The sequence below is a fragment of the Dermacentor albipictus genome, chromosome 9 (genome assembly GCF_038994185.2).
Source record: "Dermacentor albipictus isolate Rhodes 1998 colony chromosome 9, USDA_Dalb.pri_finalv2, whole genome shotgun sequence".
In the NCBI taxonomy this organism is placed as follows: domain Eukaryota; kingdom Metazoa; phylum Arthropoda; class Arachnida; order Ixodida; family Ixodidae; genus Dermacentor; species Dermacentor albipictus.
In genome coordinates, this window is record NC_091829.1 from 116,493,888 (window position 1) to 116,511,910 (window position 18,023).

The following is an 18,023-nucleotide window of genomic DNA, read 5'->3' on the forward strand; positions in this document are numbered from 1 at the left end:
GCCAGAAAAAGTCTGTACAGTTCTGTTTTCCGTTTTTCAGTTTTTCGGTTATTTTACAATTTTAGTTTTTTTATCATTTACCGAAAATCCCAGTAAAATATCTGTGAAATTTCATTTTCTATTTCGAAGCAAGTCTGTGATTTTCAGGTTCTTTTTTCTCATTATTTACTGAAAGCTTGTAAAATGTCTGTGAAATTCACTTTTCTGTTTTCAGTGATTGTGTTATTTTACAGTGTTTCCTTTCTGTCATGTACAGAAAATCTGTGAAATTCACTTTTCTGTTTTCAGTTATTCTGTTATTTCGCAATGTTTCTTTTCTATCACGTACAGAAAATCTGTGAATGCAAATTGAGTTTAGTTGTCTGTTTTTGGCTGCCCTGTTAATTTACACACAATTTTCTTTTTGGTTTGCAGAAAATATATTTGAAGTTCCTGCAAAGTTCGGTTTCCTATTTGTTTTTTTTATTCTAATTCTTTTCCCCGCACAAAATACGGTTTCTGTGCAAGCACAAGGGCTCATTAAATTACACATACAATCTTTGCATCGTTTATACCAACGAAAGTGTGATATTACATAATTCGTTGCTCGAGGGAAGTTGCCTGTAGTAATTTAAGAATATCTAAATATCAAACGTTTGCACAACGCACTGATCTTCATCAGTATAGCATTGCCTGAGAACCAAAAACCAAGCAGCTTGATATGAATGAACACTTTATTAAAAGGAAAGTCACATGAGCATTCTTCTATAGCTCGAAAACTATAAGCAACAGAAACTAAAAAATCTAAAAGTCATAGTCTTTCAAAGCCGTTACGAGTGCAGCCACTCTTGGTGACAGGCAGTGCTGCTTCCCGCCATTCTTTTGCACCTTTGTTCCTCTTGCAGGATTAATACCTGCAATAGCCCTGAAACAAAGAGCCACGAGCTATCACTAATGACCAGGCACAAAAACAATTTTTATAGTTGAAAGACAAAAATATATTCGTTCTACACTTGCACAACCATTCTGACAAGGGCAGATGTGTTAAAGAAATCAGGTCTCATATATGATCCGCTACGTTCTGAGGGGTAAAAGCTAAGTAAGAAAAGCACTAATATCTTACCTGTTCCCACCCAGAAATAAAACGCTAGCTTTGTGAGGCGTCACTTTGCTGCTCAAACCTTCTTGTCAAGCTCCTCATAGCGATAAAGCAGCAAGATTCGTTTTATCAACAACCGCACATCAGCATGACTCACAGGCACTGCTAGGCGGAAAGAGCATACGATGCTTTTACAATGTCATTGTTTACGAGGCATGAGTTGGAGTTTCCGGTCATACAGGTATCATTGGAAACAGAAGTATCTAGGATGCTAGTGAAGTCATTTAAGTACCTTCCTTCTCAGTGATCACCTCATTTTACTACCACATATTAAATGACTTGAGATCGATTTTCATCTCCACAAGGGAGGATTTGATCCAGTGGGTAATGATAAAAGTGTCGGACTCGTTCGTAGCTTATGCGCCCTAGGAACTCATAGCCACTACAGTACATGTGGCCTTATGAATGAGGAGGCGTGAACGGATAAAACAAGAAGAAATGTGCTTTAATAAAACGTTAGGTCTCTTTTGCTTACCTTGCTACAACGGTTTGTCATGTCAGAACGCACCCCTCTCCCATAAAAAACAGCCTGAAATCCGTACCCCGATTCCATCACCTTAAGTGTGTATGTGTGAGATGCGGCAGAAAAAGAGCGGGAGATACATTTTTTTTCTGTCCGATTGATATTTTATATACAGGGTGATTTTTGTCACTTTTGAAGATATTTGTTTTAAATATTTAGCTACGTCGGTGTGGTCCTCTGAGCTGGACTGTACAGCAAGGCAGACATTAGGTACCTCAAATGTATCTGTAGTTACATAATTAACTTTGACTGACTTTTCTATTTTTCATCTCAGAAGCAAGGTAGGTTATGTTGCAAAATTGATGGTCGTCAACTTTGAATATGAGCTGTTTTAAATATTCCTAAACGGCAGTATCATTCAAGACATCGACCAACAAAAATACACATATGAAAGCTCGTTGAGTCTACTTTCCACCATTGCACATTCATAGAAAAATCGCTTCTCGCACTTCTAATGCATGCAGCAAGTACAGACGCAGTTAGTGTATTTTTATGATGTATAAGTTAACCAGATTTCGGCGGCAATACGATGAGCAGTTACGGCATTGTATAGTTAGGTAAAGTCGGCCAGCCAATTGAACAAGCTTTCCTTCGATACTTCGAAATACATTGCCGAGAAACAAAATTTAAAAATAAGCCTAACCTTCGATGTTGACAGATAGATTTTGCGATACAACCTTCCCTTTAGAGCAGAAATAGTAAAGTTTGTTACCTAATTTAAGCTGATTAATCGTCTAATTATTCATCCATATCAGGTACATAATGTCCACTTTGCAGTACAATCCAGCACAATAGAAAGCATCGGCGCTTTTCTCACACTGTTTAAAATAGAAGGCTGCAAAGGTTAAAAAAAATTAAGGTTTATATTACAGTTGCATGCTTGTTACTTGCTGTTTTTGGTGTTGCGCTTTATTATAACAAAACAACTAAGTACCTGATCTCAGACCTTCACGTTTACTAGAATGCATCCTTGACTGTATGTTCTTGCATTAGCCTCCCAGCAGAACTAATAGTCGGCACACAGGCGTGATCCCTAGCTGCTGCTGTACTGTTGACTATAGAGATAAAAGGTTTCTTTATGATGTCCCGCTGTTTGACACATATTTTCAAAAATCAGACTGGATAATGAGGGCATGTTATTACGTCAGTCAATGGTAAATCAATTATTAATTTCTTGTACTACAATGTTGCTAAAACTCCCTACCTTAAAGCAAATTTTCTTCGGTGCTGCTCCTATACTACAGCACACTACCAAATATCTTTAGCGTTACTGCGTCCCAGTGCTAGTTCAATGCCAAACTAAAGAAATGCCAACTTTCACCTCTATAAGCAAACTTCATTAGCAGTATGATATTTTCGATGAACACGCACACTGTTCAAGAAGCTTTTCAGTTGAAGTGCATTTTCTTCGCATACTGTCAGTTTAGCAGCGTAGTAACCACTTTTCTAAATAAGGTTTTGGAAGATTGGCAGACTGCAGTATGCATTTGCGCAGGGCGTGCTGTTACGTAAAGCAAGTGTACAAGTGAGTGAACATTGGCTTCAGTTCTTACCTCTGTGTGAATTCCATGCACAGGCTCGTCTCCTTCTGGTACTGGATGTTAAAAGCAAAATGGGCAAAGAACAGCAGCTTGAAGGCCTCGTCTGGCTTCGATGCATGAAGTACTGGATGGGTGTCCACGCAGATTGTGTATGAATTAGCAGTGAGAAAAGTCCATCCTGGAAAAGAGTTGGAAGGAAGAATTATTATTCGCTTTGTCCTTCTGTTTTCATTATGTCTTTCACTTACGCGTACAGTCTCGTTATTCAGAGGGGTGGGTCCATCACCATTAGGTTTAGGAAGATAAGTGAAAAACGAGGAAGGGATAACGACGAAGATTGCATTGGCCTATACATGATAGGCGCATCGAGCCAACAATACTCATTAAGCATTTCAATCAGCGGGAAGTGTATTTTAATAAAATGCATACATTTGTCTAATATAATAAATATTTGCATTCCGGACAAGGTAGCACCATTTAGTGCATTTTTCAGCAATTTTTTATGAACTGCCCCTTTATTCAGTCATCAGTATCTTACCTTTCGCGCAGATGAAAGGACAGCTTGGCAGATCCCCCAAGTCATCGTCGCTGGCCGTCTCCTTACATGAAAAATCCAATTCACATGCGAATTAGCGTTAGGATCGGTCAATGGGATGTAATAAAAGAAAAATGCTGCCTTAAGTCCTCAACACAGACGCCATTTCACTTAATATGAGTTACCATCGCGTCGCACGCTAAAACACACCGCAGCAAGTCTGCTGGCTTTGAGGATAAATTTTTGTTTATGGGCAAGGTTGACATAAAACTTCCAGATTTTCTGTTATCTCAGTACAAATGTTAGAGACGTGGGATTAAAACAATCACTGCACTACTGTTATAAAAGGCAGTGCTGACCTGGTTATTGGGAGGAATAAATTAATGGGACACTTCACATTGTGCATTAAAGTGCGACGACTGCAAAGAAATAATGCAAACTACATTTGTCAGTTTTTACCTCTGTTAGCTTGTAGAACAGCTCTTTGTCTTCTCCGAAGATTGCCAGCAGTAGTAGTGGCATGGCTTCGTATTCAACTGCCATTGACTTCCTGTTAGCTTTGGCAGCTTCTATTTCTTGGAGACAAGACTTCAAACATTCTTTTTTTACTTGGCTGTGTGCGTAACGAAAAACTTGCCGTGCAACAGTCTTTAGTCGGTCATCAAAAGTCCGTGCAACATTTGAGCCTAGCAAGATGTTTACGTGGTTGGTCAGGTGCTTTGCCTGAAACAGAAATGGCCAGCTTCGCTCAATGTCTCGAATATTTTTGGATGCATTGATAAGCTGACGTTGTGATGCATAAGTCTCCGACATGAGCTGTGCAACCATGGTCTCATCTGGAAGCGCAAGCCTGAACTGCGACAGCAGGTCGTCTTTTTTATTCTCCTGTGAGTCAGCGGTCTCGTCAGATGGAAGCTTTGGTTGCCATGCCACACACCCATACGAGTCTCTCTGAATCTTCACGCGTTTCACACGCAAGTCCACTTCATCGTCCCGTTCGAACTGATCTAGCTGCTCAGAGCTTGGCCTTCGTTTGTTGTTAACACAGTTTTCAAGTTTCCACATGAGTGTCTCAATACCCGAGCCAATTACTGCCCCATTTAGGGTGTCCTCGAACGTCTTCGGGTAATGGCTGACAATTTCAGCTGCGATGACCCTCAAGATCTTGCGACCTGGCTTCCTATTTATGGCAAGAATATGGTCACTCACAAGTCGTACCATTTCATTCAAGTTGCTCTTTACTGGACGCTTCCCTTCTTGGCAAGCCTTCATAAGTTGTGGTGGGAAAACCTCCCAAGGTGTAGAAAAGCTTGCACCCTGTGCGTTTGTAGGCGATTGAATGTCGTTTGGAGAAAGAGACACTGGTGGGTTAGGCGTAGCCGCTGAGTGAAACCTTTCAAGAAGAATCCTTCTGCTGATGGGCTTTAAAAATTGCAAGTCCTCTTCAACCACATACTTCAGATGTTCCAGGGACTCTACACCACATTGCTGCAGCTTCTGGAATGTCAGCTCTACAGCCTCCTTGTCCAGGGCTGGCAGCCAGTTAGAAATTCGTTGTTCCAACTCCATTGCAGCTATCTGAAACACAGTTCAAACTCCATCAAGTAATCCATGCTTCAAAACAAAAACAGGATAACTGCAGCGGGCAAGGTTGTACTGGATTAATGGTGTGTTGTCAAGCAAGCTGTCGAGCTCAATGCACTTGATTGGACCGTCATTACTTAAGATGTTAAAATACTGCATTCCTGGCTCATATGATGTACTAACAGTTTTTACAAGAAAAAAATGCCGGGCATCTTTTGACAGGATCAGCTGTATTTCCCCAAACTTTAGTTCGCCGTTCTGCCGTGACATTACAACTAGCATTTTGCACTCATACAACAGACGCCGAATAGTTGCTTGCTGTGTTGAGAAAATTTCCCCTTCATCAGAAACAACTTCCCGAACTTCGTTCTGAATTTCAGGACTGCATAGGCTGATCATGAAAGTAGATGCATTGTCGAGAACGTCAGTACTGCTTCCTGTGTTCTTGTAAGCTTGGAAAAGCTGATGCCGCTGAGATAAAGTCAACGTTAAATTATTGAAATTTTGACAGTTTCTAGCACATTTCTTGAAGTAGCTGTGCTTGCTCTCGCATCGCATTGTCCACAATCTGATCAGGGGACCAAACTGCATAATAAGCATTGGATAGTGAAGAACGTAATGGTGTTTTGGCCTCAATGGAATATTTGGGAACAGAGCTGCTCTGCTTGTCATGTAATCTTCGATGATATCTTGGAGCCTCATAGCCATTGCACTTGTAACTGCTGGCGCAGTAACTAAAAGAACAATTTCTGACAGCAACAGAACCTGCATCCAGACCTCATTCTCTGTACACTGAACGGAACCGACTAGGAAGAGGGGAAGAAAACGAACCATGTTCCAGTTCTGAATAGCATGGCCTCCAAGTGATTTCTTTACAGTAACCTCACACGGTCTGTCATTGAGGTTGCTGTGCTTAAAAGGAAAGCCACCTATACGGTTATTGAGATCCTCTAGAGAAAGCCACTCAGAAACCGTGACAATATATTGTACATATATATTGTATATATGTATATATGTATAAATATTATATATATATATATATTGTATATTGTATATACGTCACGCCGTGCATTTGAAACCAGTATCCGGGGATTATGGTTCATAGCGGCAAACACTTTCAGACGTCATGCGCTACCGCGGCCGCCGCCACTCCACGCGCGCCGCTGTTTTGGCGTGCGAGAGGAGAGGGAAAGGCGTGAAGAGGCGGAAGTTCAAATTTTGTCTGCATATAGCTTAGCTTCCACAAGACGCATTAAAATAATTCTCGCTGGAGGATAATTATGAAGCGGCGTCTTTTAACATCCCAGTCATATCGCAACTTTATTGAGAGCCCCTTTCACAGTCACTATTACTCGTTCGCTCGTTACCCCTGTACGGTTAATCAGTACTGCTCCTAGGCTTCTCTGCTATGCATCACGTCATACTTGCAACGGCACCATTGAACTCAACTAATACCATCGGTCGCACGGCGCCGGTTTTTCCACTCAGCGGCCCATATAACGATTTCGAATTAAAATTCAGCAGGTCGTGCGTGCCAGCTCCTATTACTGCGGTCGATGAGTGGTTATCGGCGCCGCTGACGCTGTCTTATACAGCACTCTGTCATATGGTTCAGATGCAATTCACTAGAGCCACGTTCCCATTAGGAAACCGAACACTTGGTCTTCCACTGCACTCGCGACTATTTTATTATAAGGCCTGCCAAACAATACAAGCGCTTTATATGCGCGCACGGATTGAACAAACCCTAATTCAGATGGCTATTGCCAACGGCAATACTAAGTTCGATACACACGCGTCAACTTGTTATTTCGTGGCACAGAAAGTTTATGAACTTTCAAATACACACAAAAATGAACAGAAAACCAAAACTACCCACAAAATCACTTTCAGCGTTACCACTGCTTTTAGCACCATCTATGACGATTAGCTAACTCAGTGAGGCCCCTGCCAGCCCCGAAACACGTGCCAGAATTCAATGCCGCGGATGGCCTATGGCTGGCTGGACAAAAAGGCGTGCTGTGTGCAGCGTTGGGAGCCGGCGTGCGTGGGAAAACGAGGAGGAAAGCGCCGCGCGGAGGAGAGTGTCATAATCCTATAAGCCACTGACAATTGGTCAGGACGTGATTTCACACATGCATGAACTTGAAACACAGCCGCTCGTCCAATACGTGATAGTAGACTCTTTCAATAGCTTGAAGGCTCTGGTAACAAACAGCTACAGCTGTGCGCGCACAAAAGCTTTGCTTACGCAACTGGCGCACCTAAAACGCAATGCCAACTGTCCTGGAAACGACAGTTTTATTTGCGGAATAGCTAGCGCAGCACCCGAGCAGCGTAACATACTGTGGCGTAATCTAATGACCCCAAGTCAAGACTACTGAACTGTGTGCTGAAGAATTTTTTTTTTCAGTTTTATTAATGCAAGCACCGCTAACTCGCACCAGGTTGCATGCAAGCGTCGGCGACACGCGACGCGATGGACTACGTCAGCACAGATCCGCGTTCGCTCGAAGCCTAAGCTTATCCCTTAATAAGAAGTCTAGTAACCTGTGCCTCCAATCTGCTTGTAATTTTAAGCATGCTGTCAAGCATCTACGCCATTTGCAATTCTGCGCCAGCCTCCGAAGAGAACTGACACGTGCGGGTGACCGACGGCCCGTTCCCCGCATAACATGCATCTCACCGTCCAGAACTCTCCGCAATACGTGATATTGTCCAATATGGTAGTCTCATTATCCGACAAACAGATCAAACAGCATATTCAACATTACAATTTTCAGATTATATTTCACAGCCATAGCAAGCGCCGTGTGGAATCTATTTGACGCTTATACCGATACAGCGGCGGCTGCCAGGCCGCCGAGCCTACTGAGGCGAAGACATGCGCCACCGCAATACACGGGGAAGCGCCGGCCGCGCAGCAACCGCAAAGTGGGAAACGAGCGATCCACCTCCGAGTCGACGTTGCTTGCCGACAGCTAGGCAAGGGACTAGTTCGGCTCGCGCGAGTGGCCGGTGCGCCGGCCGCATGACGACAGTCGGCGCGGCGGCCAAAATAGCTCAAGCGAGAACCCGAGCCCTGGTAGATCTCAAATTTAACGCACACACCACGTTAAAACACGTTGCAAAGATTTCAAATAGCCTTTAGAGGCAATCGTGAATTCGATGAAAATTAAGGGCTGCGTGGTTGCGGTAGCGAGGCCGCGGCACGATTTAGAAGCTAGCACAATGGAAGTATGGAATAGACAGAAGACGCTTGCCGCTACGGCGGCGGCCGCGGCGGCGATTCGCGCGTGAGCGCTCGTCCTGTTCGTTTTAACTTTTAACTGCGTGTCAAAGCTGCACCTTCACCATGAACAGTTTACGGAGCGTAGGCAGCTTGAAACCGCAAGGCGGAGGGTGAAAGTTACACAGGGCTTTCCCGCCATTTACTGAGATGCGAGCTCTGCCCATGCCTTAATATTTCGCTACAGTAATCCACCGCCATCGCACGCAACATCTACAATATAGTTTAGAGATTTCCACCGGTGACACAAAGCAAATAACACTGTCTGTATCAAGAGGCAAAGATTGTTTGTTCACTCACCTGTCCAAATGAAACAAATAAATCGAGGCACGAAAACACCAAACCCCTCTTCATGCGGAAGCCATCTTGCGAAGTGCAGCTCCGCACCAAAAGCAACCACATAATACTAGTTGTGCGAAAAATTTAGTTTACTATACTCTAGGCTTTAAAAAATAAACGGATGTTTTTAAGGTTTTCGAGTGCATTTTTCGTAGCTTACTTCTTAATAGAGACGCACGTGACTAGACCGCGGCGGTCAAAAACAGAAAATGTCTGTTTTTTTGCTTGATCACCTTTCTGTGTTTTCCAGTAACAGATTTTTTCCGTGCGGCAACAGTAAATTTCTGCAAAAACGCCTGTAATTTTACACACTTTTTTTACAGTGCTATAGCATCTGACATCACACAAACCGTCAAGATGAACTCTATGAACCTGCCATAGTTACCCCGTGGTGTCAGCTAAACATTCCGAAGTACGAAAGAGCGTCAGAAGACGTCCTCATGAACAAGTGACTGCGTCTTTTCGAGATGAAGGCGGCTGAAGCATCTTGGACACAGCGCTATCGAGTCATTCGTTTCAACGAGCACACCGAAAGGTGAGCATTCAGGTGGTACCTCACGGATATATTCGGCAACAATGAATGTTGGGAAGACATCAAGCATGGCATGCCGGACTCCTCTGCTTCCACCAATAGACATGCCTTACGTCTTTTAATGCACTACCGGCTGCAAGAAGGACAGACCATCAAGAAGTAATATGACGAAAACAGGTGTCTCGAAGCCTTGGACGACTTTAAAGGGTACCACATCTCCTGTGGGATGACGCATGGTGTTCCTTCTGACGGAGAACCAGCCCTAGCTGTAGTTTCTTTCTCCTGACCATGAGAGTGGCTTGCCACTTCGTAGAAGGTCGAGTGGGAGCACTTTGCTTTCCTGGAATTCTCAGTACAATGCAAAGAGATCCACTTCTCTTCAGCGGAGGGCAGCACTCAACTTTGACATCTAGCCACCAAAAGGAATGTAGATACTGCTCAGCTGGTGCTTTCCCCCGACATATTAGTTGCCACAATGAATGACGTGCCGTGGCAACGTGTCCGCTCTTGAGGCTGCCTTGGCAAACAGGGGCTAGGCCTCATTATTACGCTCGAAAGGTCTCATGCACGGAAAAGCAATCATTTCAACTCTCGATACAGTAACATGGATTACTTGTAACAGTTAGGCTATGCGACTTCATTTATTGAGAGACTCTGCCATCACAGCTCAGCAAGCTACGCCAAGCACTCGAACTTTTTGTTGCATAATCATGCAGTTGCAGCTTGGAAGCATCACGAAGAAAGTAGATGTGCCCGCCCCGCAAGGCACGAGAACGCAGTTCATTCTTGGCCTAGACGGCGCCTCGTACTTCATTCTTTCTGTAAACTTAGAAAGCAAGGCAGGAACAAGAACACCTGACATTTTTGAACGTACTGTTTGAACCGCACCGATGGCACCGGCTGTTGGAATCTCAGCGCTGCCACCAGCTGTCGGAATCTCAGTGCTGACACCCGTTGTTGCAAATGGGTCGCAAGCCCTAAGGGTAGCGTTGGCCTGGTGGCCTGGGGCACACTGGAAGCATCCGAAGGTCCCAGCAAAGCATGAGGCGACTGCTAACAGAACAACTTGTTTATTCTAGCATCGCAAAGAGCGGGCGGTCAGGTCGACCGAAGTAGAGAGACGGGAGAGCACGTTACTCAACAGAAGAAATCGGAGCCTCTCTCCTGGCGTCCGGGGGCAGCTGCTCTTATACTCTTGGCGTCGCGGGCAAGAAGGAAGGTCACGAGATGACACCACGTGACAGCGAGCTACGGACGGACGGAGAGACATGTAGAGACAAGGAGGTGACGCATCAGCCGGGCCGGCGCCGGTCAGACCTCCTCGCATCACACTTGGGGAGCTCCTCTCCCCGGCTGCCGCGCTTTGACAAGCGTGGGCACACACACACACACGCACACACAAAGACACGTGGCACTGAACATGCCGGGACGCGCTCGGAGGGGATGCGTCGCGGCCGCTCCGAACGGGCCAAAATGCCCGCCGCTTTGAACGAAGCCCCGGCGTCCGTTGAATCCGCGCCGGCTACAGCGCGCGTCATAGGCGAAACGTAACAGTACACAATGAGAACTGTGAGAAAAGCACTAAAGGCTCTTTATTCAAGACCCCCAAAAACGAGACCTTGACAGTACGGCAACATGCTATCAGCGAATGTCCTCGAAATAAATATGAAGTATATTAGGGAAATCTCATACTGATATTACTGCATCTTTACTCAACAGTATAGCATCGGACTTACAATGCGGCTACAATTCATCGAGTAGCATACAGATCTTCGCAACAGGGAACCAGAAATAGATAAACTGGTTAGCACTCTGTAACGGTGCCTAACTATCAACGATTTCCACCATTCGTCGATCTTCTCGACCGATTGGGAAATGCAATATTTTTCTGCATTGGATGCAACTTACAGATGCTGGCATGTCCGAATGAATTCTTGCGAGATTCAGAAAACTGCATTTCTCACCGCTAATGGCCACCACGAATGGCTGGTGTTGCCGTTCCAGTTAAATAATGCTCCTGCTACATTTGAAGCAGCCATGAAGTTAACAGTGGCGAAACATCCGTTAAATATTGTCATCAATTACTCTGACGATGTCGTCGTATACCCAGAAAGCTTTGTCGAGCGTCTGCGACATCTACAGGCATCACTTAAAGCTCTTATGTCCAAGAACGTAAAACTAATGCGCCAAAAGGGCCAACTTGCCAAGAAGTGCACTGAGTATCTGGGCCACAAAATTTCGCAAACTGAGGCACCTAAGCAAGATAATGTTGTTACAATAGTCAATTTTCCTAGAACCCAAACGAGAGAAAGCCCTCCAGCGTTTTCGTGACACTGTAAACACTTACTGTCAATACATATCTGATTGCATCGATATCGTTCCTCCTCTAAGAAATACTGCTCCGCAAAAGCGCTCACTTGGACAGAAGCATGGGACCGAGCCCATTTCGTAGTCAAGAAGCGCATAAATGAAAAACCAGTGCTTCGCGTATATTTACAAATATTGTTCAAAGCGCAAAGAAGGAACACAGCACAAAAAGAAGGTCTTTCACAGGACAGGCAAGTGAACCTTCCTTTTTTGCCGTGTTCCTTGTTCGCGGCTTGAAAAATATTTATCAGTTATGCACGAACTAGGCCCACCGAAAGTTCTTCTTCGCGTATACTACGCTTAAAGACATGTATAATGTATACTGCGATGCATCTGGTTAAGGGATTGGAGCCGTGAAGAAGCAGCCAAATGACAAATGAATCAACAACCCGTTGCCGATAGTTTCCGTAAACCTTCACTAATCCATCCCAGGGAGAGAAGGTAAGAGAATAAAGTATCTTACCAGAGGTTTCTGCCGTTTGACCTTCAAGTCGTTGACTCCGTACTTAGCGAGACACCAAGGCATCCAAACAACCCAATCTGAGCTCCGTCATGGAAGGTCTTCAGAAGATTCGATGCAAAGTACCATCAGTGAACTATACAATCAACAGAGCAGTGACACGTTAAGGCAGAGGCAGTGAAAACATTTTGCGTCTGCTGTGCTAAAACTTTCATAAGGGGAGTGGGAAACGTGCGACGATTGGAGAATGTGACGGCTGGAAAAGCGGACGAAGAAGTACAGGTGTTGTAGAATAACTGCATTGCGTGAAAGCCACGACACGTCTGATGCTTCTGACGTCAGCATATATATATATATATATATATATATATATATATATATATATATATATATATTATGAGCGCGACCCATGACTGACTCTGCTGAATCTCTACAGATCATAATCGCTTGTACAAATCCTGCATCTTTAATTGTCATCATCAGCCGCACAGCTGTTTGGGCATCATAGCTTGAGCTGGGCTAGGTTAAACGTATCTTATATGTGATGGAAGGTGCTTTTCGTTCTCCGCGAACTCTCGCCCTTCTCACTGGAGCTCCGCTCGGGTCGCCACACACCACCTATTGCCATGCTTGCTAAAGACAATCCGACCACGTCCGGTAATACCACCCCAGCACAGCTTTCGCCATGCGTCGGGGCCATCCACAACCGCCACCGTGACCAACCCGTCTTCGCTGGTCTGTGGGGAGATGACGTCTAGGAATGGCTCCAAAACTACCATCTGGCAAACGACTTCAATAAGAGGAAGAACTTATAGAAGTTGAACAATGTCCCCTTCTACCTCACCATTGTCACGAAAAGCTGGTTTTGCAATCATCAGCTTGATCACCCCGAATGCGAAGCCTTTATGCAGCAACTTCGTCAGATCATCGGCGCTTCCGCTGCCCGCACTGAAGTCGCGAAGAAGAGTATCAGTGAGCCCGTTCAATTCTCCTGGCAATCGCACACATCCAACACTGAGGATCTGCTAGCTTTGTACATATGTGTCAACGCCACCATTGTCCCAGACGGACCGCATACAATATATTATTAAAGACATAAACACCGTCTCTTTAGCACACTCACCACACGAAATCCTGCCGCCACGCATGATGTAACGGCCACTTTCCAGCGCCTAGAGGAACTTCAGCCTCTGCGCATATGCGCGGATAACAAAGAGCTTCGTTTGCCTTCAGCAGTAGAATAGCGCACAATGATACGTAATGACGTTCGAGAGGTACGTCACGTGGGGTGCTCTTACTGTGCGCCAGAACCTGGCATCGCCCCTTCTCCGACGGGCTTACGCGAGATAATCAAGCAAGAGATCGCCTGTGCGTCACGTCTAACGTGCTCCGGCTGCCCTTGCGCTCTAGAGGTGCGAACATCTGCCAACGTCACGGTGATCCCTGCTGTCCTCGCGGCCCCTCTGCAAGTGGGCCAATATGTCCCTGTGGTTTCATTGTTGCCACCAGTGCGTGTACAGCATCACCGCTCCGCTCCGCGTACTGCTCGGTCCATACAACCCGGTTCTGTCGATGGTGTCAACAGGATGCGCAACATGGCTATACATTCGAATAGCGAACAGGCCTCCGTCCCGCAACGGGCTAGCAGAGAACCTCCTACCGCCCTTCATTTCACAGATCCCCTCTCCTTCATACCCTACCTACACGCCTCTGAATTCTCGAGAACTAGGGGTGTGCGAATATTCGAAATTTCGAATACGAATCGAATATTTTCCTTATTCGAAGCGTATTGGATTCGAGAAATGCATATTCGTAAATTCCCGAATATTCGAGGAAGGCCGAATAATGGTCGAAACGGCGAATATTTGGACAGACTGTGAATAATTTAGCAATTAACGAATTATATGCTTGCTCCACATTCTCCTAAGAACATGCTTATTCACTGAGAGCTTCACATGATCCACGCATTATCTGCATGCTCTGCATCAAGATGGCAAATAGGGCCAGTTGGTTGGGATTCATAGTAAGGTTTGTTACAGCGCAACACAAAACAAGGACAAAAGAAGGTACCAAACGACGACACAGCGTTACAGCACTGTGATCTTAAGTGCTCTAACGAACCTTACTATGAATGTGTACGCTCTGTTCCAGTCTATCTGCAAAAGACCCGTGCGACGTACATGATCAGTTTCGATTTTTTTACCAAGCTTTATTCCAGGGCTCTTTCATAACAATATATGATGTACTTTCGGGCTTTGTAAGTATGTGCAATAAAATATGCACCTAGAAAATGTTACCTGGACAAATGTCACAGTGCATAGAGAGCCCTTACTTTGCGAACATGTTGAGCAGTCAATTTTCCTTCGCGATAATCTGTAACAAACGTTTACCTGACAGAGAATTACCTGACATTACCTGAGTGCATTACCTATAATGAGTGCCTCTTTAACCTGAACCAACCTCGTAAAATGCAATATTATTTTTAAAAGGGTAATAAAGCTATTGTTACCTCGTTTTGCAATATTTTAATACTACACATATATTCGATATTCGATTCGATATTCGAAGACAGATTTTTGCCTTATTCGTATTCGATTCGTATTCGAAAATTTCAATATTCGCACACCCCTATCGAGAACCCCTCCGACCTGCTTAAAAAAAGTATGGGGTTTACGTGCCGAAACTAATTTCTGATTATCAGGCACGCCGTAGTGGAGGACTCTGAAAATTTCGAGCACCTGGGGTTCTTTACCGTGCATCTAAATCTAAGTAAACGGATGTTTTCGCATTTAGCCCCCATCGAGATGCGGCCAACGTGGCCGGGTTCAATCCCGCGACCTCGTGCTCAGCAGCACAATACCCTAGCTACTGAGCAACCACGGCGGGTCCGACCTGCTTCCCATGACCCCAAAGCTCATTCAGAAAAGCCTACGATATAGTTATAGGGAACCAGCGCTGAAGTTTTCACGACGCCTGCAGCGCCGCCCTGGCTGTCTCTCCCGCAGCCTCTCCCGCGGACGAAAATTTCTACTGGTAGTGGCGTTGCGTGCGCTGAAAGCCGAAGGAAAACAAAAGGATGCCGACGATACTGTTGCGTATAGAAGTGCCACAACTACGTCGGGATGAGGGAGGTGGTACCCTGCGTCTTTCCACCTAAACACAACGAACAAGAACGGAGGCGGCGTTGGATCCAAGCAGTCACCCGAGCGGAAGAAGTTCCCGTCTTGTCGCCCAGTTAAGCGGCGTTGGGCTGGTTTCTAAATCGAATTTCGCGTGTGTGCTTGTTTTATTTGATAGTGAACAAGGTCAGCCGTGGCAGCCAGTACCAAACAGTAGAATCTGCAGTCGGCATTTCATCCGAAACAAAATGCGCAATAGCATGCACCATCCGGCATATGTAAAAACCATTTTTCCTTCGCAATACCACCTCCAAGCTCCTTCCAATGCCACCACAGCATGCAAACGATATGGAAGGTAAATAGTTTCCATTCATTGCCAAGAATTATGTGGCAGGGAAGCAGCTTTGTAATACGAGTTGTGTGCGCATACTGCCGGCGCACGTGCGACTAAGCCACCTATGTGTTTTTAAAGATGCGCATGCGGATGAGGACTCGGCGCTGAGGTGCATTCGGTAAATTTATGTAATTAGTGCTGAATGTAGCCAAAGCTGTTACGAATCAAGCAGCGGAGCCCTCAAACCTTTGCTTGCTCGAGTCAGGTGATGCGATAAAGCTTTCTTCTCAATTGACTGCTGTGGCGAAGTAACATCAGACTTTCTTATGTCTAGTTAGAGAAGTTTGGAATGTCTTCAGGCCAACTAATACTCCCGAAACCATAGCGCAGCAAGACCGGCGCATTAGCTGCTAGATTTGCGAGGCAGGCTGCCACATAAGCATGGCAACGGCGCACGGTGCAACCGTTAATGAAACGCACGGGCTCGCCGTGACACGCTGTGAAAAATATATAAAGCTTAAAAAGCTTCTTTCGTCATTTCTTCACTTAATGAAAATGAATAATATACAAACACTAAAATTGCGGAGGAAGATTGAAAGGATTAAGTTCCTCTATCTGCTTCAGAATAATCGGCTATCTCTTAATCCGCAGCAATACATACAACCACTAACAGGGCGATTAACAAGGCACCGGCACGCCAAGTCATTAACTCCGTATTTTGCCAGGACCAACACCTTCAAAATATTCCTTGTTTCCTCGCACAATAACCGAATGGAATAACTTGCCCATATCGCTTCTTATTGACACTGACAGCATTGAATGCGTTGATAGCTGAACATGCGACAGTTGAAAAGTGTTGTTTGCTCCTTTTTATCTTGTTTTGCTGCAGTGTTTCTGAAATTGTTTAATTCTTTTTTTCCCTGCAATCATTCCAATGTAATTAATTGTTGCTCTTACTGTTTTGCTACTCATGTATTCTTGCATTTCCTTGTTCTTGTCTTTTTTTGTATTTCTGCCCCTCCTGCAAGGGCCACTACAAGGCCTGCAGTATTTTCTAAATAAAAATAAATAATAAATAAATAGCTTCTTTACTAAAACTGTCCACTAGAAGCGGCGCGAAAACGGGAACATACGAACAATGAAACGGCCGCGGACGTGTCGTCTGGTCTAGCGGCTGGAATATGCCGCGTTTCGTCGCCAGGGTGGCGTGCAACGCACCCTTTTCGACGCGCCGCCTATCCAGCACTGGTTCCCCATAGGAGGGGAAACCGCATCCACCGGGCAGCCTACAGTTGTTCCACAGCGAACGTCGAACTAGTTGTCAGTCGTTGTGCAAGGTGTGCCCGCCCAAGCTCTCATTGACACAGGTGCCTCCATTTCTATTAGCCGTTGTGTTCGAGCCACCGTGTCACTAAGCGCAAATTCGCTATGTGATGATCCACTCTATTAAATGGAGCATGTCCAAGCCGAATATCCAAGATGGTTCAAAATTGCACAGCGATGACGTCTATACGCTAAAGAGCCTGCCTAATAAACTGTCTTGCTTTGCTTCCTTCAACAGATGCAGGCCGTTGACTCCGTGGATGATATAGAAAACCATTTAAAACTCTGCGAAGAAACTACACCCAGGCAAATTCCATTGGCAGTGTCGATGACCCTTAAGGCGCGGTGGTTCAAGTCAACTGGCTCAAATGTGGGACTATTCGAAAAATGCGACAACGTCACGAAAGCGGTGGATGTTCATCCCTATTCAGTAAGTTGAAACATTGAACCGCTTGTCGACCTAGCCAGGCATATTCATGTTTATTTAGTTTGAAGTTTGAAGTTTGAAGTTTGAAGTTTATTACAATTTTGACAATACAAGATTGTCATGGCGCCGGAGCAAAAGGCGAGACTATACACGCCTGACTAGGCCCCTGGCGCCACGAGCACAGCAGACAACAGTGCAAAAAATATATACATATATACACATAATACACACATTTATTATTTATTCATACTGCGCACGCAAGGTCCAAGGAGGGTAGGCATGGTAATCAAGGAGATAATACAATATTAGCCTTGAACTAGTCCAGTCAAGTATTCTAAGTGGGAAGGAAGACAACTTCAGTGTTTCCGTCCGTGTAAAATACGACGTTGTCGGGTATATTGTCTCGTTATGGGGGACAGAGGTGGGGTGCCTTCAATTGCTAGTTCATAATTATTAAGCATCCGAAGGAATCGTAATCTCACTTTTCTCCTTCGTACTGCGAGTAGCTGTAG

The 18,023-nt window shown here is 45.0% G+C and overlaps 2 protein-coding genes across 2 annotated transcripts in view; one reads left to right on the forward strand and one right to left on the reverse strand.

The window, feature by feature from the left end:
* Positions 1-18,023, forward strand: part of LOC139050073 (uncharacterized) — a 286,318-nt gene that overhangs the window by 222,725 nt on the left and 45,570 nt on the right. Inside the window, exon 15 of the mRNA XM_070526266.1 lies at positions 17,323-17,514. Within this exon, the coding sequence (XP_070382367.1) occupies positions 17,323-17,514 (192 nt within the window). The remainder of the gene's footprint in view (positions 1-17,322; positions 17,515-18,023) is intronic.
* On the reverse strand, positions 702-8,967 carry LOC135914112 (uncharacterized). The gene is made up of 5 exons (XM_070526265.1): positions 8,911-8,967; positions 4,197-5,315; positions 3,741-3,801; positions 3,215-3,380; positions 702-904 (listed from the first exon to the last, which is right to left on the reverse strand). Exons 1-5 carry the CDS (start codon positions 8,962-8,964, stop codon positions 784-786), a joined length of 1,521 nt encoding a protein of 506 aa, XP_070382366.1. The 5' UTR covers positions 8,965-8,967; the 3' UTR covers positions 702-783.